This window comes from Micromys minutus, assembly GCF_963924665.1.
Source record: "Micromys minutus genome assembly, chromosome: 30".
NCBI lineage: Eukaryota > Metazoa > Chordata > Mammalia > Rodentia > Muridae > Micromys > Micromys minutus.
In genome coordinates, this window is record NC_137965.1 from 32722948 (window position 1) to 32748574 (window position 25627).

General features: G+C 38.8%; 1 protein-coding gene across 1 annotated transcript in view; it reads right to left on the bottom strand.

The window, feature by feature from the left end:
• The window catches only part of LOC308440002 (PRAME family member 3-like), a gene marked incomplete at both ends in the record, with an annotated part of 55354 nt that extends 30107 nt beyond the window's left edge, over positions 1–25247 (bottom strand). Inside the window, 2 exons of the mRNA XM_080941925.1 lie at positions 24379–24496; positions 24961–25247. Coding sequence (XP_080798051.1) covers positions 24379–24496; positions 24961–25247 — 405 coding nt within the window. The remainder of the gene's footprint in view (positions 1–24378; positions 24497–24960) is intronic.
• Positions 25248–25627: the final 380 nt, after the last annotated feature.

Sequence of the window (25627 nt, forward strand, 5' to 3'; positions counted from 1 at the left end):
GAGGCATAGTTTTATTGTGTTTGGATATTGTGCCCCTCTTAGTTCTCCGAGAAAATGTGGAAGACTCTGCAGTCCCTGGACTTAAAGGCTTGTAGGATGAATGACTCTCAACTCCTGATACCGGCCCTCTGCCACTGTTCTGAGCTCACCAAGGTCAGCTTTTATGACAATAATATCTCTGTTCCTGTGCTGAGGGACCTCTTGAAGCACACAACTGACTTGAGCTGACTGAATGTGTGAGAGAACCCTCCTCCTTTACAGTGCTATGATGACTTGGGTGTTCCCACCAAAGAGCAATTTTTCAGCATTATGCTGTGGTCATGGTTACCCTCAGGCCATCAGACAACCCAAGAGCATCTCCTTTGCAACAGAAATGTGTCATTCATGTGGTAGTCATTGTCTTTGATGGCTGTAAATGATCTTGGGTTTCAGAAAGAGCCAGAAATCACACAGAGAGTAGTACCAGTTAGATACCAGATATCTTGAACATATACTTGAAGACTGATCTATTAGGGTTGCAGATCAGAAAGTGGACCTAACCTGGACATTGAATATTTACAGGATAATCTAATCCAGGAGAAAACAGATTTTCTGCTCTATATTGTGCTCTGATGAAGAATTTTCTCAAGATATACTAAATAGTTCTAACTGACCTTCATTCTGATTGGTTGTATTTGGAAATTATAGATGTGTAACTTCATAATATTAGCAAACCTCAGAACATACTCAATATAACTAGGCATGTACTGAGCTTTATCCTGCACTTAGAAGGCATGTGCAGAAGGAAAAAAAAATATGAGAGGCAGAATGGTTGTTTTAATGTCTTTCTATGCACCCCAAATTTACCCAGATGTTCAGACATGTCAAACAATGGTTGTGTTCCTTTTTCCCCTCTCAATAATATGAAATATCTGACATACATGGAACAAAATAACTACAGTTTTGGTATAAAAGAAGGTCTCACCACATAGGAAACTATGACTTTTGAATGTGAAGAAATGGATGGCTTCAGACTCGTTTTGAACTGGGTCTCTCAGAGATTGTGACTTCACAGACTGCTCAGAGGTTTGTAAACAAAAGAATGTCCAGTGACTAGGATCTTTGATGCTGAGATTTACACGGGGAACAGCCAGATGGACTCTGAGAAGAGGGGACTTGTGGAAACAGAAGCACACCTTGGCAATTTTGATTGGATTCTGACAAGATTGTTTAACTAGATGATCTTTCAACAATGTGTAAACTCTTCGTCCTTCCTTGTAGTATTTAGTGAATAAATAAATAATTGATACTTTGTTTAGATGTCATTACTGTTTTCTGAGTGTAATAAACTAAATAACGAATCTGTACCAACTGACCTCTTGAGGAGTCAAAATGTACACATAGGTGCCAGGCATGTTACAATTGAAAATCTTGGGTAAGTGGGTAAAGTTATCAGCTAAGATGGTTCACATGTGGACATCTAGGATGGCCTATGGCACAAAAGAGTAATAGAAACCACCTCTATGTATCTCTCACTCCTTGTTTCTTTCTCTCCTGCCCCTATACTCTCTCCCTGTTGGCCTGTCAGCTTTGCAGGCCTTGTTGCTTGGAACCTGTTGATTTCCTGGAGGTTTGCTCACAATAAACTTCTTTCATGCTCAGCAAGGAAACAATCAATCAAACAAACAAACAAACAAAAGCCCAGGAACTGATAGATGAAGTGAGATAACTCATGTTTTAAGTGCACATGTTTCTTTAAAGGAAAACCGGAGTTTGGTTGCAGAAGTAATATCAAGTGGCTCTCAACTGGATCTCTGGCTTCAGGTTGTAGGCCCATGTATGTAGATCGTTGTGGTTATCAGGTTTTATAGGCACAATATGCACAACACCTATGTATTCACCTAATTGATAATATCTTGGGAAAAAAAAACTCTGTTTCACAAACACTTCCAAAAACCAACTAATTAATAAAAATGGTGATGTTCATTAGCAAGGTATTTGCCAGATTGGTATGGCTCCAATATTACTCCAATACATTACAAAGAAGAGAGTTTGTGGTGTTTTATGTGTGTGCATTGAGCTCAATTGGTGAACAATTGTCTAGACTATACTGGGTTCCAGTTTGAGATCTGTACCATGGAGAAACAAAAGCGTACAAAGAGTTTAAGTTTATATAAGAGAACTTGGTGTCTTTCTGTCTGTTTACCCAAGTCTGTGTCTATCCATCTGTGTCTCTGTTTATATGTTTATCCATGTTTGTATATATCCATCTGTCTGTCTGTCTGTTTATCTATCTATTCAGTGAGACCACACTCATGTAGTTACCTAGATCACACAACCATGACCCAACAGATAAATTTAAATTTCAGACCTATTTTTGATATAAATATTGACACACAATATTATCTAAAATACTGGGAATCTACATTAAAAGACACTTCAAAAACATGAACTATCCTGATTCAATAGGCTTCATCCCAGGGATGGAGGAATGGCTCAACATAGTAAAATAAATACAGCAGTGTAATCCATCATATAAACAAACAGAAAAAAGGCCACATACCATCATAAGATGCTAAAAAAGCCTTTGACAAAATCCAGCACCCCTTCATTATAAAAGTGCTATAGGGTAAAAGCCATATACACAACCACAAGAAATCAAATATACAGAAATCTGATAACCAACATAAAATTAAATGGAGAGAAAGGTAAAGCCATTCTTCAAAAAACCAGGGATAAGAAAACACAGTGCCTTCTCTCCCTATCAAATCAAAATAGAATTTTCAATTCCACCTAGAGCTATAAGTAAAATAATGGGATTAAGGAGAAACAAGTTGGAAAGTAAGAAATCACAATATATCTATTCACAGATGATATGTTAGTATATCATCAAGACCCTGGAAATTATAACCATAGAACTGAGGCATCAGATAAAGACCTTCGGCAATATGGCTAGAAAGGAAGTTAGTTCAAGTAATTCAAAGGCCCTCATTATCATAAAAGATAAATAGGCTAAGAAAGAAATGATGAAAACAACACCTTACAAAAGAGCAAAACTATATGAAATTTATAGGTGTAACTATCTGAGCAAACAAACTACCTGTAGGGAAAAAGTCAACTTTCTGAAGAAATAAATTAAAGAAGCTACTAGAAGATGCAAAGGTAGCTCATGCTGCTGGATTCAGAGGATTAATGCAGTACAAAATGCTATCTTACCAACCCCATCTTACTGATTCAATGCAATACCCATTAAATCCCAACCCAATTCTTAACGATTTTAAAGGAGCAATGCTCCATATGGAAAAATAAAATGAAAACACCATAAAAGCTAAAACAATCCTCCACAATAAAAGATTTTTCTAGAAGTGTCACCATCTTTGATCACAAGTTGTATTAAATCGCAAAAGGAAAATAAAAACTGCATGGTATTGGCATGAAAACAGACAGGTGGGTCAATGGAATGGAAGTGATTATTAGAAATAAAGCCACACAACTATCAACTGTGAACACTTGAATTTTAAACAGAGAAAGCAAAACAGACATTAGACAAAAGACAGCATCTTCAACAAATGGTGCCCATCTAAATAGATAAGTGCATATAGAACGAGGCAGGTTTCTCTATTTTTATCATCCTCCAATACTCTTAAGTCCATTTGGTCAATGATGTTAACATAAAACTGGATATGCAACTTCTAATACAAGAGAAAGTTGAGGGTTAACCTTGATCAAATTGGCACATAAAATAACTTCCTGAACAAAAACCCATAACTCAGGCAATAAGATAAATAATTAATAAGGGAAACTGGTACTGAAAAGCTTCATTGGGGCAAAGGAGTATTTCAGCAGGCCAAAATGGCAGTCTAAAGGTTAGAAGACTATCCTTACCAATTCTATATCCAAACCCTATAAATACAACAAAATATTAGATACCCACACAGAAATTTTCCCAATTTAAAAATAGAGTACTGAAGAGCACACCAAAGAATATCTATTTGTTGAGTAGCACCTAAATAAATGTTCACAATTCCAAATCATAATGGAAATGCAAGTAAAAATAACTCTATGATTGCAACTTACACTCTTCACAATGGCTAAGGTCACAACCTCCAGTGACAGCTCTTGTGCGTTGGTGATGACCAAGGGGAACACTTCTCAACTGCTGGTTTGAGTGCAAACTTGGGAAAGCAATCTGACAGTTTTTCAGAAATTTGAGAATTGTTCTACTTTCTAGACTCACGTATACCACTCCTACATATATATACCCAAAGAGTACCCAAAATACCACAAAGACACTTGCTCAGCTATGTTCATAGCAGATGTCCCTGAACTGAAGACACCAGGCCTTCTGAATCACAGCAGAACTGATGCACATATGAACTCAGAGAGACTGAAGCAGCGTGCACATGACTCCATGGGTTTGCACCAGAGGACATGACAGGATTGAGAGAGGAAGGAGACAGAAGTTCCAATTATTAGTCCAGAAGATATCTCTAATCCATAAAGACTTCAAAATGAATCACTACCCCCCATTTAATGGAGTCTCCTTGTGGACACAAATATCACTCTTACAGAGAGGCTAAGTGCCAAGCACAAAACAAACTCACTGGCATTTTGGCAGCTCACTGTCAAAGAACAAATTGTCAAGTGCTTTGGTTTCTTTATGTTGGTTTGCTTTGAGATTACAGGTCTTTTGCTTGTCTATTAGATACCAATTTTATGTTTTCTTTGGATTCCTGTGTCTTTGAATATGTTCTGTATCTTTTCCTCTTTTACTGCTGTTGTTGTTTTTATTTTGTTGTTTTATTTTGTTTTAGGGTTTTTTGTTTTATTTTTCTGTTAGTTTATTTATTTTGTCATACTCAATCTTGTGTGTTTTTCTTTTTTCTTTTTGTTTGTTTATTCCTTTATATTTGTTGGTCTTTCGAAGTCAGGGTCTCTGTGTGAATCAAGCTTTTATGTAACTCACTGAGAAGACCAGGCTGGAGGTCTTCCTGAGTCTTCCTCTCAAGTGTTGGATGAGACATGGTACCACCACTTCTTGCTCTGTCTCAGGACTCTTTAAGTGGCTATTTCTATCTTTTTTCTTTTTCTTTTTCTTTTCTTTTTCTTTTTCTTTTCTTTTTCTTTTTCTTAGGAAAGTCAGAAATGGTGTGGATTGAGATGGAATAGAAGTACAGGATAATCTTTGAGGAGATGGGGTAGAAGAAGCCATAATTCCAACACATTGTATCAAAAATTTATTTTAGGCAAAGGAAAAACAACAATATGAGCTGAAAATATGACAGAGCAGTTAAGAGCAAGGGATGCTCTAAAACATAACTCAGGTTCATTTCCCAGCATTCACATGGCAGCTCCTGTGTGGTCTATCCCCAGAGCTCTTAATTGATGAACTATTTCTCCAGCCCACATTAGGGAAACCTGAAGGGTCAGCTTGGTACATTAGCTACAGACATTACAACTATCAGAGGAGATAGACAGACTAAAGGAGGCCTAGACAGTTTGTTCTTTAGTCTGAGTGTAGTATAAGTTATAGATGGATACTATCTCATCTAACTACCAATACAGAATGGGTGCTAGGGACCAATATCAGAGAGCATCTCAATATCCAGACTTATTAAATGATATAGTACAATTCCAGAATTTCTGATATTGGAAGATGTAGCAACCTGGATCATGAGAGAGCTAGTAACATGGAAAAATCCAATGGCTCCTTAGAGTGAGTCAGAGGCCTAAGATCATGTTATTTCTAAAATTGAAGTTAGCAAGCCTTTTCAAGGGTGTCCTGGATTGGAAGGCAACTGATCTGTATTCTGTACTGTCAAGAAAATCCAGTGTAGTTGATGCTGTCCTCCTGAAGAAGTCATACTAAATTGACCCCTGAGGTTATTCTCTAGGCACACCTAGAAGAGAGTTTCCTGATTTTCAAAGGTTGAGGACACACACTAGATGTTGTCAGTGTCCTGTGATAGCCACATTTCTGGAGAAAGAAAATGGAGATACAAAGCTCAGCCTTTCCTCTGGATTCAAAGTCTTCACTTCCTGTTCTCTTCCTGTTGTGTGCCCCTACCAAATGCCTGCCTGATTTTAACTCTAGAGAGACAACTGCCTTTGCTACTTTTAATCTAAAGTCCATGTCGGGTTATTGTTATAATGCCTCCATGAGCCTCTCTAAAACACTTTCATTTTCTCAATGCCTATAATCATACCCTCTGCCCAAATTTAGACCACCTTAGACCTGTTAGCAGAGCCTGTCTGTAGACAAGGAGTATCCTCTTACCTTCAACTGTGCTAATATCCCAGTTAGGCCATCAGAGGAAAGGAAACCAATGGGTGTGGGACAAGGAACCAACTTCTTGGCCTCTTCTGTAGTGAAGGGAAAATGTAGAATATGGTATCCTTAAACTGTTTCATATGAAAAAGTCTGTCACAATCAAATTCACTTTATCAAAGTCATCTCATCAAAGGCCTCTGGTCAAGTCATCTTGTAATGAGAAAAACACACAAACACACACACACACACACACACACACACACACACACACACACACAAACCTTCCCTTTCTATCTGGCAGAAACAAGAAACAACCAGAAATGAGAAATAGCCAGAAGGTGCCACACACCCACAAGAAACAAAAAACATGTTGGTGGGCATGTCTAAACTCCACTGACCCCCACAGCCACCCCAGACTGAGGCATAAGACATCTTTTGGAACCTCTGTAGCCACAGCTTCTAGATATTTCTTTCCCTAACTGCAACCAGTGAAGGACACAAAACCAAGACCTTGGTACAAGAGAGGTAGACACTTCTGCGCCCTGAGCCCACCGAACACAAATTGAGGCTCAGGACTTCTCCTGGTGCCACCATGGCTGCTGCTCCCAGACAAATCTATACTGATCACAGTTGGACGTGGAAACAAACTCAAGGTCTTGTACACAGAAGGATGTGACCTCATTTAGAATCAGTGACCAGAAAACAGATTTACCAGAAACAAAATTCAGCCAAGACCAAAACCAAAAAAAGAAATAAAGAAAAAAAAAAAAAAAAAAGAATGCAGTCCATAGTACTGTAGTAACAGGACAAAACCAGAAGGTGGCGCTCACAAAAAACAGATATGGTGCCACCACTCAGAATCTAGGAACAGATTCAGCAAAAAATAAAACAAAACAAACAAACAAACAAACAAACAAACAAAAAGAATCCCAAAACCAGAAAAATAATACAGCATGTACTACCATAAAACATCCGGAAGTTGGTGCTTACACACAAATAACAAACTCAGTACTGCACAAAGGCTTACTCAGACCTGGGAGAAACGCTGTGGAAACCTAAGTCATTCATCTTTACATTACTTTCCCTTGCATTCTGAGGGTCTCACAAAATGTTTCAAATATTCAGATAATTTAACGGACAACCAATCACACGCTTCTCTACCAATGTCCAAGAACTCACACACCTCCTCACATTGAAAGCTTATGACACTCTGACAGATACTTCAGCATGACTAATACATAGACGGATTACCCTGGTAACACCAGCCCGAAGTATCCACACAGACAAATCAACTTAGCGTGGCTGGAGGGTTCCACGTTTATATCTATACAAGGTTGCTTCTTTTCTGCTCTACAGATCTCACAGAGAAAGCTCATATAACTCATAACTCACACGGAGAAAAAGAAGAAAGTTTAGTACATTGTTAAAAATATTAAAACACAAATTCCTAGCCTAATTTTGGTGATTTCAAGGCCCTCCAGATCAGTATTTTTTTTGCATGTTATGAAGAACTTTATGACCAACCCACCAAAATGTTGTGACAGGGAAGTGCTTGTGATCCCAAAAACAGAAATGAGCAAATATAATACAACTCACTGCAGGGTCTTTTTACCATTCTAGCAAGCCTTGGTCCCTCCCCTGCCACAGTGCACCACCACCATGTGGGAAGATTTTGATGGTGTTTGGTCCTGAATGTCTATCAGGGCAAAGCTGTATAGTAAGCAAAAAAAAGAAAAAAGAAAGAAAAAAGAAAAAAAAAAAAAAAAAAACAAGAAAAAAAAAAAAAAAAAAAAAAAAACCAGGGAGTATGTGTGCAAGCACCTAATTGGAAAGTAATTATGGCCTTTAATATAATTCATTGGTATTGGGATGATACCAATCAAAACGGGTCATAACATTAACTTGATTCCTGCTCTCCTACTCCTTAAGCAGGGAGCAGGCTTATAACCTGGGGCTACAGTTTTGATTTGTGAATAACCTGGAAGCAGTGGTCTTATTGAGAGTGTAATACTTTAAATGCTGGTGGTGATGAGAATTAGCCTAGAGACTATAGCTATGTAACACCCTCTTAGTTTATCTGAATTTATTTTTTTTAAACGATTTTATTTTTCAAAACAAAGATATATGTAAAGATTTTAAACATTTTTTGCTTAAAATTATACATTTTTGTCAGTACTGTTTTTTCAGACATTAAAATAAATTTTACATAAAACCATGTGAATATGTTTTTTAGTCGGTACTTGATTTTTTTCAAGGGCTTGACAGTATGCATTGAAAACGTACTAGTTGCAATAAGCGTAAAGTACATGCAAAACAAAACGCAACATGGAAATAGTCAAAGTCTTCTTGTTTTGTGAATATATGTATAGTTTTTGTTTTCTTTATTTCTTGGACTTCATACAGTCTGTGAGTTGTTTCTGGGGGAGTGCAAGCCTCTGGGGTTAGCATCCCACTATCAGTGACTGCATATTATGTCTGTTCTTTTGTGACTGGGTTATCTCACTCAGGATGATCTTCTCTAGATGCAGCCATTTTCTTAAGAATTTGGTTAAGTCATTGTTTCTGGTGGCTGAGTAGTATTCCATTGTGTATATGTACCACAATTTTTGTATCCATTCGTCTTCTGAAGGACATCTGGGTTCCTTCCAGCTTCTGGCTATTATAAATAAAGCCGCTATGAACATTGTGGTGCATATATCTTTGTTGTGTATTAAAGTGTCTCTGGGGTATATGCCCAGAAGTGGAATAGCTGGGTCTTCAGGTAGTACTATATCCAATTTTCTGAGGTATCGCCAGACCGATTTCCAGAGTGGTTGTATTAGCTTGCAACCCCACCAACAGTGGAGAAGTGTTCCTATTTCTCCGCAGCCTCGCCAGCATCTGCTGTCATCTGAGTTTTGGATCTTGGCCAATCTGACTGGAGTGAGGTGGAATCTTAGGGTTGTTTTGATTTGCATTTCCCTGATGGCTAAGGATGTCGAGCACTTCCTCAGATGTTTTTCGGTCATTCGGTGTTCCTCAACTGAAAAAGATTTGTTTAGCTCTGTACCCCATTTTTTAATAGGGTTATTTGATTCTCTGGTGTCGAGCTTTTTGAGTTCCTTGTACACCTTAGATATTAGGCCTCTATCTGATGTGGTGTTGGTAAAGATCTTTTCCCATTCTGTTGGTTGCCGTTTTGTTTTCTTGACGATGTCCTTAGCCTTACAGAAACTTTGCAATCTCATTAAGTCCCATTTGTTAATCTTTGACCTTAGAGCTTGAGCCATTGGTGTTTTGTTCAGGAAATTTTCTCCTGTGCCTATGTGTTCTAAGGTTTTCCCTACTTTCTCATCTAATAATTCCAGTGTATCAGGTTTAATGTGGAGATCTTTAATCCACTTACACTTGAGCTTTATACACGGAGATTAGAACGGGTCTATTTTCATTCTTTTGCATGTTGAGTGCCAGTTGGACCAGCACCATTTGTTGAATAGGCTGTCCTTTTTCCATTGAATGTTTACTGCTCCTTTGTCAAAAATCAGGTGACCATATACATGAGGGCTCATTTCTGAATCTTCTATTCTATTCCATTGGTCCACTTGCCTATTTCTGTACCAGTACCATGCAGTTTTCAGCACAATTGCCTTGTAATATAGCTTGAGGTCAGGGATAGTGATTCCCGCTGATGTTTTTTTGTTGTTGAGGATGGATTTCGCTATTCTAGGTCTTTTGTTATTCCAGATGAAATTGCACATTGATCTTTCCAATTCCATGAAGAACTGGGTTGGAATTTTGATGGGGATTGCATTGAATCTGTAGATTGCTTTTGGTAGGATGGCCATTTTTAAGATGTTGATCTTTCCAATCCATGAGCATGGGAGATCTTTCCATTTTCTGAGATCCTCCTCAATTTCTTTCTTCAGAGGTTTGAAGTTCTTGTCATACAGGTCCTTCACTTCCTTAGTTAGAGTCACACCAAGGTATTTCATAGTTTTTGTAACTATTGTGAAGGGTACCTTTTCCCCAATTTCTTTCTCCACATGTTTGTTTTTTGAGTATAGGAAGGCTACTGATATGTTTGAGTTAATTTTGTATCCGGCCACTTTGCTGAACTTGTTTATCAGCTGTAGGAGTTCTCTGGTGGAATTTTTGGGGTCACTCAAGTACACTATCATGTCATCGGCAAAGAGTGATGTTTTTATCTCTTCCTTTCCGATTTGTATCCCCTTGATCTCCTTTTGCTGTCTAATTGCTCCAGCCAGGACTTCCAGTACTATGTTGAATAGGTAGGGAGAGAGTGGGCAGCCTTGTCGAGTCCCTGATTTTAGTGGGATTGCTTCAAGTTTCTCGCCATTAAGTTTGATGTTGGCTGTTGGTTTGGTGTATATTGCTTTTATTATGTTTAAATATGGGCCTTGGATTCCTGTTCTTTCCAGGACTTTTAACATGAAGGGGTGTTGGATTTTGTCGAATGCTTTCTCAGCGTCTAGTGAGATGACCATGTGATTTTGGTCTTTAAGTTTGTTTATATGGTGGATTACATTGATGGATTTCCTTATGTTAAACCATCCCTGCATCCCAGGGATGAAGCCTACTTGGTCATGATGAATGATGGTTTTGATGTGTTCTTGGATTCGGTTTGCAAGGATTTTGTTAAGTATTTTTGCATCAATGTTCATAAGTGAGATTGGTCTGAAGTTCTCTTTCCTTGTAGGGTCTTTGTGTGGCTTAGGTACGAGGGTTATTGTAGCCTCAAAAAATGAGTTGGGTAATATTCCATCTGATTCTATCTTTTGGAATAGCTTGGTGAATATTGGTGTTATATCCCCAATAAATGTCTGATAAAATTCTGCACTGAATCCGTCTGGACCTGGGCTTTTTTTGGTTGGGAGGCTTTTGATGACTTCTTCTATTTCTTTAGGTGTTATAGGGTTATTTAGATGGTTTACTTGGTCCTGGTTCAACTTTGGGACCTTGTATCTGTCTAGGAATTCGTCCATTTCCTCCAGATTTTCCAATTTTGTGGAGTATAAGTTTTTGTAGTAGGATCTGATGATTTCTTGAATTTCCTTAGTTTCAGTTGTTATGTCACCACTTTCCTTTCTGATTTTGTTAATTTGGATACTCTCTCTTTGCCCTTTAGTTAGTCTGGCTAGGGGTTTATCAATCTTGTTGATTTTCTCAAAGAACCAACTCTTTGTTTTGTTGATTTTTTCAATGGTTTTTTTTGGTTTCTATTTGGTCTATTTCTGCCCTAATTTTGATTATTTCTTACCGTCTACTCTTTTTGGGTAAATCTGCTTCCTTTTGTTCTAGGGCTTTTAGCTGTGCTGTCAGGTTGCTGATGTGAGCTCTCTCCAGTTTCTTCTTGGAAGTACTTAGGGCAATGAGTTTTCCTCTCAATACTGCTTTCATTGCATCCCATAGGTTTGGGTATGTTGTGTTTTCATTTTCGTTGAATTCTAGAAAATCCTTAATTTCTTTCTTTATTTCTTCTTTGACCCTGCTATCTTTTAGCAGAGTGTTGTTTAGTTTCCATGTGTATGTGGGCATTTTGTTGTCTTTGTTGTTGTTAAAGACCAGCCGTAGACCATGGTGATCTGAGAGGATGCATGGGAGTATTTCAATCTTCTTATATCGATGAAGGCTCGTTCTGTGTCCAATTATGTGGTCAATTTTCGAGAAGGTGCCATGGGGTGGTGAGAAGAAGGTGTATTATTTTACTTTAGGATAGTATGTTCTGTATATATCTATTAATTCTAGTTGGTTCATAGTCTCTGCTAGTTTTGCAGTGTCCTTGTTCAGTTTTTGTTTCCCTGATCTGTCCATTGGTGAGAGTGGGGTGTTAAAGTCTCCCACTATTATTGTGTGGGGTGAAATGTATTTTTTGAGCTTTAGTAGAGTTTCTTTTATGAATGTGGGTGATTTTTTATTTGGAGCATATATGTTAAGGATTGAGAGTTCCTCCTGACAGATTTCCCCGGTAATGAGTAAAAAGTGTCCTTCTTTATCCTTTTTGATAACTTTTGGTTGGAAATTTACTTTATTCGATATTAGAATAGCCACTCCAGCTTGCTTCTTGGAGCTGTTTGCTTGGAAGTTTTTTTCCCAGCCTTTTACTGTGAGATAGTGTCTGTCTCTGTCTCTGAGATGAGTTTCCTGTATGCAGCAAAAGGCTGGATTTTGTTTATGTATCCAGTCTGATAGTCTGTGTCTCTTTATTGGGGAGTTGAGCCCATTTATGTTAATAGTTATCAAGGAATAATTGTTTCTGTATCCTGCCATTTTTGCTTTTTTGGGTTGAGTTGTGTCCGTGTTTTTTTTTTTTTCTTTTTTTAGTTTTCTTGTTTAGAAGTTTTCTTGTTTTTACTAGGCTGTATTTTCCCTCCTTGTATTGGGTTTTCCACCTGTAATTCGTTGTAGTGCTGGGTTTGTGGTCATATATTGTGTGAATTTTGATTTGTCTTGAAATATCTTTGTCTCTCCATCGATGGTGATTGATAGTTTTGCTGGGTATAGCAGCTTGGGCTGGCACTTGTGCTCTCTTAAGGAGTGCATGATGTCTGTCCAGGCTCTTCTAGCTTTCATAGTCTCTGCTGAGAAATCGGGTGTGAGTCTGATTGGTCTGCCTTTATAAGTTACCTGACCTTTTTCCCTTACTGCTTTTAGTATTCTTTCTTTACTTTGGGCACTTGATGTTTTTACTATTATGTGTCGGGAGGTATTTCTTTTCTGGTCCAACCTATTTGGAGTTCTGAAGGCTTCTTTTATGCTCGTGGTCATCTCATTCTTGAGGGTAGGGAAGTTTTCTTCTATGATTTTGTTGAAGATATTTACTGTGCCTCTTAGTTGATACTCTTCTCCCTCTTCTATTCCTATTATCCTTAGGTTCGGTCTTCTCATTGTGTCTTGTATTTCCTGGACATTTTGGGTTAGGAGCTTTTTGTTTTTTGCATCTTCTCTGGCTGTTTTGTCTATGTTTGCAATGTTGTCTTCTGCCCCCGAGATTCTCTCCTCGATCTCTTGTAATCTGTTGGAAATGCTTCCTTCTGTGACTCCTGATTTCTTTTTTTGGTGTTCTGACTCTAGGGTTATCTCTTTTAGCGCTTTTTTTATTGTGTCAATTTCTGTTTTAATTTCCCTCTTCCATTCCTTTATTTCCTTGGTTCTGTTTTCGTCTCGTTCTTTGAGTTCTTTGAGTGTTTTTCTTGTTTCTTCTTTAAAAGCTTCTGAATCTTTTTGCTTTTCCTCCCTTTCTTGTTTAAGTAACTCTATCAGCGTCTTGAGGCATGTTTTCAGGTCTGTGTCTTCTTTCTCTGGAGTGTTTGGAATTCCTATGTTTGCTACTATCGGAGAGCTGGGTTCTGGTGTTGCTAGATTGTCTTGGTTTCCTTGGGATATACTCTTTCTCTTTCCTCTTGCCATTTTGTTGTCAGTGATATGTTCTTGCCTTTCCCTTGTATCTGGTCTGTGTCCCTGGTACACTTTCCGTGTGCACTCCTCAGAGATCTCTCTACTCCCCAGCAGCCCAGGTTCCAGGTGGCAGCTGGGCCAGGCTCTGCTCTGCGTACTGAAGTCACCTCCGGGTGGGAACAGACGTTCCTAAGATTTGTTCCTGGTCACAGTAGCTCAGCCTGTACGAGCCGCCTTTCCGGCTGGTGGTTGGGCCAGGCTCTGCTCTGCGACCTGAAGTCGTCTCCGGGTGGGAACAGAAGTTCCTAAGATCTGTTCCCGGTTACTGGATCGGGGAGGACAGGGCAGATCAGGGCAGGGGGTGCCCTTTCCGTGTGCACTCCGCAGAGATCTCTCTGCTCCCCCGCAGCCTAGGTCTCCCACTCACCAGTTGCTCAGCCTGTACGAGCCGCCTTTCTGGCTGGAACCGCCTTTCCGGCTGGTGGTTGGGCCAGGCTCTGCTCTGCGACCTGAAGTCGTCTCCGGGTGGGAACAGAAGTTCCTAAGATCTGTTCCAGGTCTCAGTAGCTCAGCCTGTACGAGCCGCCTTTCTGGCTGGAGCCGCCTTTCCCTGTTTATCTGAATTTAAATTACATCAGGTTCACTAAAATGGACTCTGAACTTGAAAATTTTGGCCTCTCAATTCAAAGTCTCGAATAAGCACTCCTGAATCAGAGGACTGAAGTGAGGTAAGGAATCGGTCAGATCTGGGAAAGATGGATTGTCATTCTTCTGGCAATCATGGCCAACCAATGGATGGTGACACTTCTAAAAAAATCTTTTATCGTGGAGGATTGTTTTAGCTCTTATGGTGTTTTTAGTTTTCCATAGGGAGAATTGTTCCTTTAAGATCTTTAAGAATTCGGTTGGAATTTAATGGGTTTTGCATTGAATCAGTAGAATGTTGTTGGTAAGATAGCATTTTGTACTGCATTAATCCTCTGAATGCAGGAGCATATGTGACCTGTGCATCTTCTAGTGGCTTCTTCAATTTATTTCTTCAGAAAGTTGACTTTTTCATAAAGGTAATTTGCTTGCTCGGATAGAGTTACACCTATAAATATATAGCTTTGCTCTTTGGTAAGGTGTTGTTTTCATCATTTCCTTCTTAGCCTATTTATTTTTTATGATAAAGAGGACCTTTGAATTATTTGAATTAACTTTCTTTCTAGCCACATTGTTGAAGGTCTTTATCAGCTGCAGCAGTTCTATGGTTAGAAATCCTAGGGTCTGTTCCCAGAGATAAAGGCCTGGTGAGAAGGAGATCTGAATTGCCAGGGGGCAGAGAGATCTCTGCGGAGTGGGCAAGGAAAGCATGCCCCTGCCCTGCCTGACCCAGAAACCCAGCATTCCCGCCCGGTGGCTTTGGGGCCCAGAACAAGGCTCGACCATCCTCCACCTGGACCAGCAGAGATCCAGGGACACAGACCTGTTACAAGGGAAAGGCAGGAACATATAACTGACATTGAGATGGCAAGAGGAAAGCAAAAGAGCATATCCCAAAGAAACCAAGACAACCTGGCAATACCAGTACCAAGCTCTCCCATCACAGCAAACAGCAGAATGCCAAACACTCCAGAAAAAGAAGACACAGAACTAAAATCACACCACAAGATGATGATAGAGTTCTTTAAACAAGAATGGGAAGAAAAGCAAAAAGTGTCAGAAGCTTTTAAAGAGGAAACAAGAAAAACACTCAAAAGTCATCGAACTAGAGGAAAACAGAACCAAAGAGATGAAGGAATGGAAGAAGGAATTTAAAACGGAAATTGAGACAATAAACAAAACACTAAAAGAGATAACCCTATAGGTAGAACACCTAAAAAAAAAAAATCAGGAGTCACAGATGCAAGTATTTCCAATAGACTACAAGAGACAGAAGAAAGAATCTCGGGGACTGAAGACAACATTCAAAACATAGACAAAATAGTCAGAGAAGATGCAAAAACCAAAATGCTTCTAACCCAAAATGTCCAGGAGATCCAGGACACAATGAGAAAACCAAACCTAAGGATAATAGAAATAGAAAAGGGCGAAGACTATCAACTAAGATGTACAGCAAATATCTTCAAAAAAATCCTGGAACAAAACTCCCCTAACCTTAACAATGAGATGACCACGAGCATAAAAGAAGCCTACAGAACCCCAAAAAGGTTGAACCAGAAAAGAAATTTCTCCTGACACATAATAGTCAAAACACCAAGTGTCCAAAACAAAGAAAGAATACTAAAAGCCATAAGGGAAAAAGGTCAGGTAACATATAAAGGCAGACCAATCATAATCACACCTGATTTCTCAACAGAGACTATGAAAGCTAGAAGAGCCTGGACAGATATCATGCAGACCCTAAGAGAGTACAAGTGCCAGCCCAAACTGCTATACCCAGCAAAACTATCAATCACCATAGATGGAGAGATGAAGATATTTCAAGACAAATCTAAATTTACACAATATCTGACTACAAACCCAGTACTACAACAAATTATAGGTGGAAAACCCAATACAATGAAGGGAACTACATCCTAGTAAAAACCAGAAAACCCCTAAGCAAGAAAACCAAAAGAAGAAAGAGACACAGACACTTCTCTTTCTACAAAAGCAATAATAGCAGGAAACAGAAACCACTATTCCTTGGTATCTATTAACATAAATGGTCTCAACTCCCCAATAAAGAGACATACACTATCAGACTGGATACATAAACAAAATCCAGCATTTTGCTGCATACAGGAAACTCATCTCAGAAACAAAGACAGACACTATCTCAGAATAAAGGTTGGGAAAAAACCTTCCCAGCAAGAATCCCCAAGGAGCAATCTGGAGTGGCTATTCTAATATCAAATAAAGTACATTTCCAACCAAAAGTTATCAAAAAAGATAAAGAAAAACACCTTTTACTCATTACAGGGGAAATCTGTCAAGAGGAACTCTCAATCCATAGCATATATGCTCCAAATACAACAGCACCCACATTCATAAAAGAAACTGTAATAAAGCACAAAAAATACATTTCACCCCACACAATAATAGTGGGAGACTTTAATACCCCACTCTCTCCAGTGGACAGATCATGGAAACAGAAACTGAACAAGGACACTCTAATATTAGCAGAGACTATGAACCAACTGGAATTAATAGATATCTACAGGACATATCATCCTAAAGTAAAAGAATACAACTTCTTCTCAGATTCCCATGGCACCTTCTCGAAAATTGACCACATAATTAGACACAGAAGGAGCCTCAATCCATATAAGAAGATTGAAATACTCCCATGCATCCTCTCAGATCACCATGGTCTAAATGGTCTCTAACAACAACAAAGACAACAAAAAGTCCACATACACATGGAAACTAAACAACACTCTGTTAAACGATAGCAGGGTCAAAGAAGAAATAAAGAAAGAAATTAAGAATATTCTACAATTCACTGAAAATGAAAACACAACATACCCAAACAAATGGGATGTAATGAAAGCAGTACTGAGAGAAAAACTCATAGCTCTGAGTACTTTCAAAAAGAAATTGGAGAGAGCATACATCAGCAACTTGACAGCACGGCTGAAAGCTCTAGAAGAAAAGGAAGAAGATACATGCAAGAGGAGTAGATGGCAAGAAATAATCAAACTTAGGGCAGAAATAGACCAAATAGAAACAAAAAGATCCATTGAAAGAATCAACAAAAGCAAGAGCTGGTTCTTTGAAAAAATCAACAAGATTGATAAACCCCTAGCCAGACTAACTATAGGGCAAAAAGAGATTATCCAAATTAACAAAATCAGAAAGGAAAGTGGAGACATAACAACTGAAACTGGGGAAATTCAAGAAATCATCAGATCCTACTACAAAAGCCTATACTCCACAAAGTTGGAGAATCTGGAGGAAACGGATGAATTCCTAGACAGATACAAGATCCTAAAGTTGTACCAGGACCAGGTAAACCATCTAAATAATCCCATAATGCATAAAGAGATAGAAGAAGTCAACAAAAGCCTCCAAACCAAAAAAACCAGAAGTCCAGATGGGTTCAGTGCAGAATTTTTCAGACATTTATTGCGGACATAACACCAATACTCTCCAAACTAATCCACAAGATAGAATTAGATAGAATACTACCTAACTCATTTTTTGAGGCTACAATAACCATCTTACCTAAACCACACAAAGACCCTACAAGGAAAGAGAACTCCAGACCAATCTCCCTTATGAACATTGATGCAAAAATACTCAACAAAATCCATGCAAAACGAATCCAAGAATACATCAAAAAGATCATTCACCATGACCAAGTAGGCTTCATCCCTGGGATGCAGGGATGGTTTAATATAAGGAAATCTATCAATGAAATCCACCATATAAACAAACTTAAAGTACAAAATCACATCGTCATCTCACTAGATGTTGAAAAAGCATTTGACAATATTCAACAGCCCTTCATGTTAAAAGTCTTGGAAAGAACAGGAATCCAAGGTCCACACCTACACATAATAAAAGTAATATATAGCAAACCAACAGCCAACATCAAACTTAATGGTGGGAAACTTGAAGCAATCCCACTAAAATCAGGGAATTGACAAGGCTGCCCACTCTTCTTCTACCTATTCAACACAGTACTGGAATCCTGGTTGGAGCAATTAGACAGCAAAAGAAGATCAAGGGGATATTAATCGGAAATGGAGAAGGAAAAACCTCACTCTTTGCAGAGAACATGATAGTGTACTTAAGTGACCCCACAAATTCCACCAGTGAACTCCTACAGCTGATAAACAAGTTCAGCAAAGTGGCTGGATATAAAATTAACACAAACCAATCAGTAGCCTTCTTCTACTCAAAGGACAAACATGTGAAGAAAAAAATTAGGGAAATGATACCCTTCACAATAGTCATAAACAATATAAAATACATTGGTGTGACTCTAACTAAGCAAGTGAAGGACCTGTAGGACAACAACTTTACACCTCTAAAAAAGGAAATCGTGGAAGATCTCAGAAAATGGAAAGATCTCCCATGCTAATGGATTGGAAAAATCAACATTTTAAAAATGGCCATCCTTCGAAAAGCAATCTACAGATTCAATGCAATCCCCATCAAAATTCCAACCCACTTCTTCATAGAGTTGGAAAGATCAATATGCAATTTCATCTGGAATAATAAAAGACATAGTAGAATAGTGAAATCCATCCTCAACAACAAGAAAACATCTGTGGGAATCACTATCCCTGACCTCAAGCTATATTACAATGCAATTGTGCTGAAAACTGCATGGTACTGGTACAGAAATAAGCATGTGGAACAATGGAATAGAATAGAAGATCCAGAAATGAGCCCTAATGTATATGAGCACCTGATTTTTGACAAAGGAGATGTAAATATTCAATGGAAAAAGGACAGCCTTTTCAACAAATGGTGTTGGTCCAACTGGCACTCAACATTCAGAAGAATGAAAATAGACCCTTTTTTATCTCCTTGTTCAAAGATCAAGTGAGAGTGGACCAAATATCTCCACATTAAATCAGAATAAACCGAAACTATTAGATGTGAAAGTAGGGAAAACTTAGAACACCTAGGCTCAGGAGAAAATTTTCTGAACAAAACGCGAATGGCTCAAGCTCTAAAGTCAAATATTAACAAATGGGACTTAATGAGATTGCAAAGTTTCTGTAAGGCTAAGGACATTGTCAAGAAAATAAAACGGCTGTCAACAGAAAGTGAAAAGATCTTTACCAACTCTACATCAGATAGAGGCCTAATATACAAGGTATACAAAGAACTCAAAAAGCTACACACCAGAGAATCAAACAACCCTATTAAAAAATGGGGTACAGAGCTAAACAAAACATTCTCATTTGAGGAATATGGGATGGCTGAGAAAAATCTAAGGAAGTGCTCAACATCCTTAGCCATCAGGGAAATGCAAATCAAAACAACCCTGAGAGTCCACCTCACACCAGTCAGAATGGCCAAGATCCAAAACTCAGATGACAGCAGATGCTCGAGAGGTTGTGGAGAAACAGGAACACTTCTTCACTGTTGGTGGGGCTGTCAACTGATACAACCTTTCTGGAAATCAGTCTGACGTTTCCTCAGAAAATTGGACATAGTACTACCTGAAGATCCAGCTATTCCACTTCTGGGCATATAGCCCAGAGACACTCCAATATACAACAAAGATATATGCACCACAATGTTCATAGCAGCTCAATTTATATTAGCCAGAAGCTGGAAAGGTCCCAGATGTCCTTCAGTAGATGAATGGATACAAAAAGTGTGGTACATTTACACAATGGAGTACTACTCAGCTATCAGAAACAATGACTTAACCAAATTCTTAAGAAAATGGTTGCATCTAGACAATATCTTGTTGAGTAAGATAACCCAGTCACAAAAGAACAGACATAATATGCAGTCACTGATAGTGGGATGCTAACCCCAGAGGCTGGGACTGCACCTGAAACAACTCACAGACTGTGTAAATTTCAAGAAAAAAAGAAAAGAAAAGAAAAGAAAACAAACAAACATATAAAAAAATTATGCTCAATCCTTACATACCAAGAAAACATTGATTAATTCCGGGTTACTTCCTGTTTTACATGTACTTTTTGCTCATTGTAACTAGTAAGACCTTAATGCAGAGTATCAAACCTTAAAAAAAAAAGAAAATAAAGAAAGAAAAAAGCCAAGCACTGATAAAAATGTATTTGTATACATTTATGCAAAAATGTTAAAATTTTTTTATCTTTGTTTATTAAAATAAAGTTTTAAAGAAAAAGAAAAACAAAACAATAAAAAGAAATCTAGGGTCTTTATTTATACTAAACTATCATCTGTGAATAGATATACTGTGTCTTCTTCCTTTCCAACTTGTTACACCTTAATCACTTTATTTCTTTTATAGCTCTAGCTAGAATACAAAATTCTATATTGGATTGATAGGGAGATAGTACACTGTCTTTTCTCATCCCTGGTTTTTGTGGAATTGTTTTACCTTTCTCTCCATTTAATTTTATGTTGGTTATCAGATTTCTGTATATTTGATTTCTTGTGGTTGTGTATATGGCTTTTACCCTACAGTACTTTTATCACAAAGGGGTGCTGGATTTTGTCAAAGGCTTTTTTAGCATCTTATGAGATGGAATGTGACCTTTTTGTCTGTTTGTTTCTATGGTGGATTACACTGCTGTATTTATTTTACTATGTTGACCCATCCCTGCATCCTTGGGATGAAGCATACTGAATAGGATAGTTCATGTATTTGTAGAGTTCTTGAATGTGGATTACCAGGATTTTATTTAGTATTGTATCAATATTTACATGAAAAATTGGTCTGAAATTTAAATTTGTCTGTTGGGTCATGGTTTTGTGATCTAGGTATCTATATGAATGTGGTCTCACCTAATAGATAGATAAAGAGCCAGGCAGACAGATGGATAAACATATAGACAGAGACACAGATGGATAGATACAGACTTGGATAAACAGACAGACACCCAGTTTTCTTATATAAACTCTTTGTACTCTTTTGTTCCTCCATGGTACAGACCTCAAACTGGAATCCCGTAGAGTCTAGACAATTGTTCACCAATTGAGCTCAAAGCACACACATGAAACACCACAAACTCTCTTCTTTGTGTTGTGTATTGGAGTAATATTTGAGCCATACCAAACTTCTGCAACCAAACTCCGGTTTTCCTTTAAAGAAACATGTGCACTTAAAACATGAGTTATCTCACTTCATCTATCAGTTCCTGGGCTTTTGTTTGTTTGTTTGTTTGTTTGATTGATTCTCTGCTGAGCATGAAAGAAGTTTATTGTGAGCAAACCTCCAGGAAATCAACAGGTTCCAAGCAACAAGGCCTGCAAAGCTGACAGGCCGACAGGGAGAGAGTGTAGGGGCAGGAGAGAAAGAAACAAGGAGTGAGAGATACATAGAGGTGGTTTCTATTATTCCTTTGTGCCATAGGCCAACCTAGATGTCCACATATGAACCATCTTAGCTGATAACTTTACCCACCTACCCATGACTTTCAATCGTAACATGCCTGGCACCAATATGTACATTTTGACTCCTCAAGAGGTCAGTTGGTGCAGACTCATTAAATTTACTTAATTTATTCCACTCAGAAAACAGTAATGACATCTAAACAAAGTATCAATGATTTATTTATTCACTATATACTACAAGGAAGGACAAAAAGTTTACACATTGCTAAAGATCATCTAGTTAAACAATCATGTCAGAATCCAATCAAACTGCTAAGTTGTGCTTCTGTCTCCACAAGTCCCCTCTTCCCACAGTCCATCTGATTGTTCCTTGTTTAAAACTCAGCATCCAAGATCCTAGTCACTGGACATTCTTTTGTTTCCAACCCTCTGAGCAGTCTTTGAATCTCAGATTAAGCTAGTCTGAGATTTCTTCACATTCAAAAGTTATAGTTTCCTAATTTGGGAGGTCTTCCTCCATACCAGAGCTGTAGTTATTTTGTTCCATGTATGTCAGATATTTCATATTATTGAGAGGAAAAAATGAAATTTAGCCATTGTGTGACACATCTGGACATCTGGGTAAATGTGGGGTGCATAGAAAACCATTACAACAACCATTCTGTCTCTCATATTCCTTTCTTTCTTCTGTACATGCTTTCTAAGGGCAGGATAAAATTCAGTACATGCCTAGTTATATTGAGTATGTTCTGAGCTTTGCTAATATTATGGAATTACACATCTACAATTTCCAAATACAACTAATCAGAATGAAGGTCAGTTAGCACTATTTAGTGTGTCTTGTAAAAATATCTTCTGTCAGAGCCCAATATTGAGCAGCAATTTTCTGTTTTCTCCTGGATTAGATATTTCTGTGAACTGTTTAATGTCTAGGTTAGGTCCAGCTCCTGGTCTGCAATCCTAATAGATCAATTTTCAGGTATGTGTTCAAAATATCTGATATCTGACTGGTACTATTGTCTGTGTGGTTTGTGGCTCTTCCTGAAACCCAAGATCATTTAAGCAAGTAAAGACAATGTCAGTTCTCTGGGGCATAGACACAACACCTACCACATGAATGACACATTTCTCTTGCAAAGGAGATGCTGTTGGGTTGTCTTATGGCCCTGAGGGTATCCATCAGGCCATCACAAAGTTGAACCAAGAGCTCTGTGGTGGGGAGACCCATGCCATCATAGCACTCCAAAGGAACAGGGTACTGTTCCACATTCAATCTTCTCAAGTTCGCTGTGTCCTTCAAGAGGTCTCTCAGGATGGGCATGGAGAAATTATTGTCATAGAAGCTGACCTTGGTGAGCTGGGAACAGTGGCTGAGGGCAGGTGAGAGGACAGTGAGTTGAGAGTCATTCATCCTACAACCCTTTAAGTCCAGGGACTGCAACGTGTCTGCCACATTATCTAGGAGAACGCGGAGAGGTACAATATCCAAACCCAATAAGACTATGCCTCTCATGTCCAGATATTTGAGCTAAAAGAGCCTGGGACAGGAGGATAAAGAACCCAAGTCTGACTGTGAAATCTGGTAGTGAGTGATGGAGAGGGTCTCCAAGGGTATCACCAGAGACCTATGGAGAAGGAAAGGTCAGTTTTAGCAAATGGTGATAGAGAGTGTGGATAAAAGTAGAAAGAGGTCGCAGTCTCAATTAAAGTTTGACCAAATAATCAATGACACTATCTAAGGCATTTTGTATTGGATCCTGGTGAGACAAGTCAGCACTATATTTCATCTGGCATTCATGTGAAGCAGAAAATGCATTAAATTAAGAACTCTACAAATCACTTTTGTCATACACAGACCCAAATTTTCCTCCCATGTCCCCTGCACAGAACCATTCTTGGCCTCAAACCATTTCTCCATGGGAAGCAGATGTACACTGGAGGCTGTTATAACAGATCACAACACACTTCTGACCAACCCAATGTGTGGGTTAGTCTCTTTAGTCTCCTCACCACATTCTCTTCCTCTAGTATTAACTGGGTAGCCATGATTCTAAGAAGAATTACATCCCATCCTGACCATATCTGACCTATTCCTTACCTCATTTCAGTCCTCTGCTTCATAAGTGCCCATTTGAAATTCACACTACATTTACCTTCCGTATTCTAATGTCTCCTTAAATGTTCCAGGGACAGGCAGGCATGATGGACCATGAATTCTTAAAATAAAAGGGCAATATGTACTCTGCAAGCTCACCCAGATAACCATCTTTGCTTACCTGAAGACCTGTTTCATGTGGCCTCTGAGAAAACACATACTATTCATGGAGAGATGCTGGAGTCCCTTGAGATTGGAGAACTGGGAAAGGAACATGATGACAAACTTTTTTTTTCTAACTTGAGCTCCTGCCAGGCTTAAGGATGTTCTTGGGTGTGGGGGCCAGGGATAATGTATAGAGATTACTCATCTGTCCAAACCAAGGAGTAAAATTTGGCACTGTGTACTCAGTCTACTTCATGTTGAGTTCCAGTTCCTCTATGTGCTTTGGATGGAAAACCTCCAAAATTTTTTGGATACTATGGACAGACAGAGAACAGATCTTCAGCTTTACACAGCAGAAATGTATAGAGTCCTTTCTCTGCTGAGCCCACTGCAATAAGCATGCTTCTTCTTCTTTCAGACAGTAATGGATGCAAAAGTCAGTGACCACACTCAGACCCTCCCTCCACATGTGTCTGGGAAGGACCTTCACTACTTGCTTCTCATCCACAGTCTCTGCTGAGTAATCACACTCCTCTTCACCAGCCCATATGTTCCAGAAGGAATGGTGTATATTCCTCAACTCTAGAACTTGAAGTTTTTGTCTTCTGTGTCTAAAAAACATGAAGTATTAGCAGTCACAACAAGACCCTGAGCTAGCTGTTAATGTTTCTAAATTCAGCACTAACTCTTCCAAGGTTTGTGCTTTTTCAGTTCTGAGTGTCAAACATGTGCTCCTGCATATAAGGTTTCCCTGACCTGTACATGTAGACCTGAACACTTTCTGTCAACTAAAATGTTTATATTAACTTAGTCCCATGATTAGTGGTTGTGATAATGCCAAAGAAAGACTCCTTCTATGGTTAGGCTTTATTTAGCTACTCTAAGCTCTGATCCATATTCAAATGCCCTTAGGATAGATAAACAAACAGCACCATTCCAGCTCCCTGCATCCCTTCCTCCTCAAAGATCCTATCAGAAGCATCTTATCTACTGAGGAAGAAACCATTCTTACTGCCCCACAGTCACTTTTGTGTACTCCATGGGTTCCCTTCAGCAGTAATTGGTTATTGCTCACCTGGGCTGAAATGTTCTTGTCAGTGAAATGTCTACTCCATCTAGCAGAGCCTGGTAGGTTTCCAAGTTGGGGGTCCTCATCAATGCCCCCACAGGGAGACAGGGGAAAGGCCAGACTACCACAATTGCCTTCAGAATCTTGGTGTGTCTGCCAGCAAAGGCCTCCTTGAACAGTGCGGGTAAGAGCTCATGGGGCAGCTCCTCTACTGCAGAAATGAACAAATCTTCATCTTTCAGCAGAGCCTGCCTTGCCAGCTTCTGGTATTTGGGTGGAGTCCAAACACTCATCTTATAAGGTCTCTAATTCCTGGAAAATCAGTCAGTCCAAAATATATTTTCAAGATAGTATTCAGAAACCTTCCTCACACCCCAGGAACCCTTCCAGGTTAGAGTAACTTCTCTGGAAATGGTGGAGACATCATATGCACCTGCACTTACTGGTCTTCTCTGTCCCAAACTTTCAACTGACAGCATGAGGAAGCTCTTACAAGTACAACCAAGGGCTTCACATTCCCCACTGTTCTATCCAAACCTGAATAATTCTCCACTCAATCCTCAATCCCATCCCCATTGGAAGGGTTTCCTAGCAGCTTGAAAGCTAAACATCATCTATGCAATGTGACATAGATTATCTGAAATGTCCTCAAACAACAGATTGGACCAGAATA